Source organism: Zea mays, chromosome 1, assembly GCF_902167145.1.
Source record: "Zea mays cultivar B73 chromosome 1, Zm-B73-REFERENCE-NAM-5.0, whole genome shotgun sequence".
Classification (NCBI taxonomy): Eukaryota; Viridiplantae; Streptophyta; class Magnoliopsida; order Poales; family Poaceae; genus Zea; species Zea mays.
The window spans coordinates 216,025,180-216,030,102 of NC_050096.1; the positions used below are offsets into that span (position 1 = coordinate 216,025,180).

Here is a 4,923-nt window from a genome sequence, read left to right on the forward strand (position 1 = left end):
CATCACCATGAATTTACGAGTATGCAGCAAACAGCACAGAAAACGATTCATCCACCTGATAGTACGAATATGAACACGGCAAAGACAACCAGTTCATATAGATTATTATCAGCATTTTAGGGCCTGTTTGGTGTGGTGTCTAATTTGTTATAGTTCAACTAAATTTTTCTATCTAAGGTTAGTTCTTCAATTTGACTTATTAACCTTAAAGTTTAAAGACAGGTAGCCAAGAACCAAACAACCCTTTACTCTTCGGATCTTTCCGCCTGCTCATTTCAGCAGTATTAGACACCTGCCAACCATGCATGCAAATACAAAGACAACTGCCGATATAGTATCCACTGGTCTTGTTGAATATGGTAATTATATCCTCGATGGCTACCATTAAAGGGAGGACACCACAGGAGAACAAACTAAATTAAGCGAAGATGGTGGCTGCGTGCTATTTTTTCTTCCATGGCTAAACATGGCATCCACATTCCAAACAAACATACAGAAGAAGAAAAAAAGCCATAGCTGCATCTTGCTTGAGTAACTGCATATGGATCATTTGGTAGCAACACCAGCCTTTTGAGATTTGCTATTATGTTCACTGGACTGACTGGACGCTGTTGCAGCTGGTGGAACATATACCTTAGCTCTGCGAAGAATTTCAGCAACAACCCAGTGCTTATATCTGCTCAAGGGCCTAGAAGGGTCCAGCCTAACCTGAAAGAACAGTATACAGCCATCATAAAAAGAGTTCTGAGAGGAAAACTAATTTATCGTGAATGGACTTCAACAGAACCTTAGTTCAAAGGAACGCTAGCTCCCAATAAACAGATAAAGAGACTAGGGAGTCTTAGATGCAATGCAAATAGTTAATCTGTTATGTATGGCCAGACCTATGTTAGGCGCAATAGGGCCAAGGCTGGCTAGAGGGGGGCGCCAGATGGGCCCAAGGCCCAATAGATCAGCTCTATCTCTATCTAGATAGTTATACTTATCCAAAGCTAGTAGATAGACTTGAGAAAAGCTCTATATATAGATCTGTAAACACTTGAATAAAGGCAAGCAGAATACCAATTTATTCTGGCTTCCCAGATGAAGCCAGAGTCTCCTGGAATCTTCTCCCTGCGCGCGACCCAGCCAGGGTCACGACAGCGCCCCAGCGCCGCCGCCCTTCTCGAGCCCAATCCCCACCCTACAACCTGCGCAATCTTCCTGGTAGGATCCATAGTTCTACCATAATCTCATCAACATAATATAAAGAACAAGGAGCAACCAATTTCCTCCTAAAAATTCTCAAACCTCAAAATGCCTAGAAAATTCATTTTAGTGAAAACCAGATTTCCTAAAAGGATTTAGCCTAACAACCACAAAAGCTTTGTTTGGAAACTCCAACCAATTTGCATATACAAAAAAACTATGGTTTCCACAAAACCAGGATTTTGAGTTTTAACAAAAATGTCAATTAAGCATTTTTTACAAATCTGGATATCCACGTTCAACTGATGAATATCTTCGTTTCTCAGCTTCTGTGGTAGTGCATGGAGATCATTAGTTTCATGACAACTAACTCGACTAGGCTCGATTAGTTGATCTGGTCGACGACTAATCGACTGGTCGGTAACTACATGACTAGGCCTGACTAGACGACTTGAAAAAAAATGGTGTTTAGATTAGGTTTTCCTTTCTCCATTAAGAGCCAGCTTCAGGGGATGACCTCCACCTTGGATGGCTCACTCAGCGGGTTGCAAGCAGGTTGAATACAAATCTGACCTCCCACACACACAGGCGTGCACACACACACAAAATAAAGAAGTAAAACATCTGCAGTCACTCTCCTGTGGTGCCACAATGGGAATAAAATGCGCCCAACCTACCAGGGGTTGGAATGGTTATGGTGATCTGTCCAGGAATGTGGTATTCTATTCTATCTGAGTATAGTTATTAAATCTAGATGTGTGTGAGGTATGCATGTGTTGGGTTCGTGTGTGTTCATAGTAGTTATATTCTGGCATTATCAGATTACTAGTCAATTTAGTGCACTAGTGTAATTTTTCAAGAGTCAGCTACTAGTAGAAACCAGCCTAGCATCAAACCACCATGTAGCCCATCTAAGCAGTGGTTAGACACCATTCAGTGTATGTCTAGCACGTATGAGAACACTAATTAAACCTACAAATTAAGGTGTCATCCCCGGTGCCACCCGCCTAGCACCAAACCACCATGTAGCCCTAAGCAGCATCAGCCGATGTATATCTAGCACTTATGAGGACACTGATTAATCCTGCAAAATCAGGTGTCATCCTCAGCGACCTTAGAGTGGATGACTCCTGTCAGACCTCATTCAAAACGTCAAGCCTGCAGTAGAGAGATCACTGAACACTGACACATAGTAACAATAGCAACCACATGCATCCAATATATAACTGAACGTAATTCAGCTCTTTTAAACACTTGACGCTAGTGGCCAAGGACATTTTTACCCAGGCGTATGGGTGGCAGTCTAGCCTTAGGATCAACTGTCATTAGTGCTTGAGGTCTACCATGTCGTTTTTTTTTCCTTTTCTTTTTAGGTTGTGTGCATCCTGATATGCAGAGCCGGAAGTGTTTTCAAGACAATCATCTCGATGTATGGACTTGAAAATTCAATAAAGCTTCCTTTATCGAAAAAAGATAGATACCATGTGATTTCCAACTAATCTAGGCCTAAGAGTACCTAACAATTGAAATGCCATTATTCACCCATCCGATTTTTTTTTCATTTACCACTGATGTATCTATCCAAAAATTTGCAAAAGGGTGTGAAAATGCAACTTCCGCGTGACCAATTAGTTGGACTACAAGGCCAGAGCTCACTACAAAGGATCGAGGGGTTGGCGACAAGGCTAAAGAGGATTTTTCTTGCTAGTGCCTAATTCATGGACAGAGGGAGATCGACATGAAGTGGATAGCTGATATGCAGCTACCGTCCTTCTGAAATCGAAGTGCGAGAAGCTACAAATGGCTTCAGCAGTGTCTTTTTCAGCATCCAGGTGTAAAAACTCTGAGGCCTTGCTTGGTACCGTTGTCCGTAAAACTGCTTAAACTTATGTGTGGGTGCCTGAAATTAAGCCTTGCCTAGTGCTAGCTGGTCTGTAAACGCTCTTTAACGCTTGGTCCTAATTCCCGAGTGCGATGCTAGAGATGCGGAACTCTAAAAAAATAGTTCGCCTACCCAAAAACCCCAGGCGCCGAGTAGCTAACAATTAGGACTATCCAATAACAAATTGACACCAGTCTAAGCATCGCCAATTTTCACAGCCTTACAGCATCAGAACGAGGAAGGGGCGGATACGACGATGCAGCAATAATTACCGACCCGGTCGCCAATGTTGCAGGAGTCAGCCTCGTCGTGTGCCATGAACTTAGAGGTGCGCTTGACATAGCGGTTGTACATCTTATAGTGGAAGAGGCGGTCCACCGCAACCACCACCGACTTCTGCATCTTGTTTGACACCACGATCCCCACGACCGGCTCCATCCCTGCTCCCTCGGCAGAAGTGACTCTCTCTCCTCGACGACGAACCGAATACCCCACGCGGCGCCCCTGCTGGAGGCGAAACTGAAGGCGGAGGCGGTGACGCACAGGTTGGACGGCGCTTGCCCGACGGCGACAGGGGCAGTGGGGCAGCCCAGGCTGTGGCCTGTGGTGCCTGGCTAGGGCGTCCGCCACTGGACCGGGGGAAAGGGAAGGGACTCAGCTCAGGAGGGCCTCTGACAATGCGCTGTATAAAATTTAGGAATTAGAATTGGATACTATTTTTATTTATTTTTAAACTAAAAATAATTTATGGTCCTAACAGATTATAAAGAAGTATTTAGATTTATCATCTCAGTAATAGGCCGTAGCGGCGGGTATGTGTTTAGGCAACAATTATTATGCAAGCAGTCCTTCTTTACAAACGTGCAAGCAAACCATCTGGTCCATTAAATTACGATTCAATTACAAATACAACCATGGTTTGTTAGAGTGTTTTTTATAAAGATTATTGAGCTGGTGGTGGAAGGGTTTAAGTGTTAAATGTGACCTACGGTTGGATCACGATCTAATGAACCAGATAATTTGCTTGCACGCTTGCAAAGAAGGCTGCTTGCATAGCAGTCGTTGCCGTGTGTTTAACAGGTCGTCTGATCTAAGGCTGAAAACGATAGCAAACGATCGGAAAAAGGCTCCACCACTTTCACTTTCAAATTATTTTGACGGTATAAAAAACGATACGATATTATCGAAAACGAAAACGACATCGATATTTTGATAATGTCGATAACAAAAGTATATGATCGAAATTGCATCGATAACGATCGAAAATTACCAAAACGATTATTTTTGAAATGATAATGATTAACATATCAAACAATAGAACATGACAGTAACCATGTAAGTATATGAATCGATAACATGTAAGTATATGAATCGATAACGATCGAAAATTACCAAAACTATTATTTTAAAATGATAATGATAAACATATCAAACAATAGAACATGACAGTAGCCATGTAAGTATACGACTTGATCGATCCCATACAACAATATGTGCGAACCAATTAGAAAATAGATTTTAGTTTGAATAGTCACACCACCTTAATAGATTTTGGGAGATGTACTAATTTTGACCATCTCCGTAAATCCAGTTTGAGAGATGGATATTTTGTAACCAACTCCGTAAATAAAATAATCGTCTTTGAAATCCTCTAGAAGACAAAACGATCAAGAATATCCCAATCTGATAAATCAGTCCAAACGGGTTTACTAATAGGATGCCCCAATCCAGTACAAAATGGAGCTTTTAATAAGGATCCGACAAGGGGAGTTGCAAGGACTGTGGTATCAAATTTTTCATTCGAGTATCTATTAGAAAAGAATTCTCCAACATTTGATTCCTTACTAACAAAG

At 41.9% G+C, this 4,923-nt stretch overlaps 1 protein-coding gene across 2 annotated transcripts; it reads right to left on the reverse strand.

The window, feature by feature from the left end:
- Nucleotides 1-253: 253 nt before the first annotated feature.
- LOC100194399 (30S ribosomal protein S17, chloroplastic) lies at nucleotides 254-3,759 on the reverse strand. 2 transcript variants are annotated; one of them, XM_020546662.2, is made up of 3 exons: nucleotides 3,347-3,759; nucleotides 1,063-1,190; nucleotides 303-708 (listed from the first exon to the last, which is right to left on the reverse strand). In XM_020546662.2, exons 1-3 carry the CDS (start codon nucleotides 3,506-3,508, stop codon nucleotides 681-683), a joined length of 318 nt encoding a protein of 105 aa, XP_020402251.1. In that variant the 5' UTR covers nucleotides 3,509-3,759; the 3' UTR covers nucleotides 303-680. The 2 variants fall into 2 exon arrangements, with proteins under 2 accessions (NP_001296829.1, XP_020402251.1); NM_001309900.1 differs by lacking the exon at nucleotides 1,063-1,190 and having other exon boundaries at nucleotides 254-708; nucleotides 3,347-3,720.
- Between the last annotated feature and the right edge of the window lie 1,164 nt (nucleotides 3,760-4,923).

Bases quoted from the DNA above. Each gene is read 5' to 3' on its own strand.
- LOC100194399 (NM_001309900.1), bottom strand. From the start codon at position 3,508: ATGGAGCCGGTCGTGGGGATCGTGGTGTCAAACAAGATGCAGAAGTCG. The intron at 709-3,346 runs GTCGGTAATTAT...CTGTTCTTTCAG, and splicing joins CCTGCAACATTGGCGACCGG to GTTAGGCTGGACCCTTCTAG.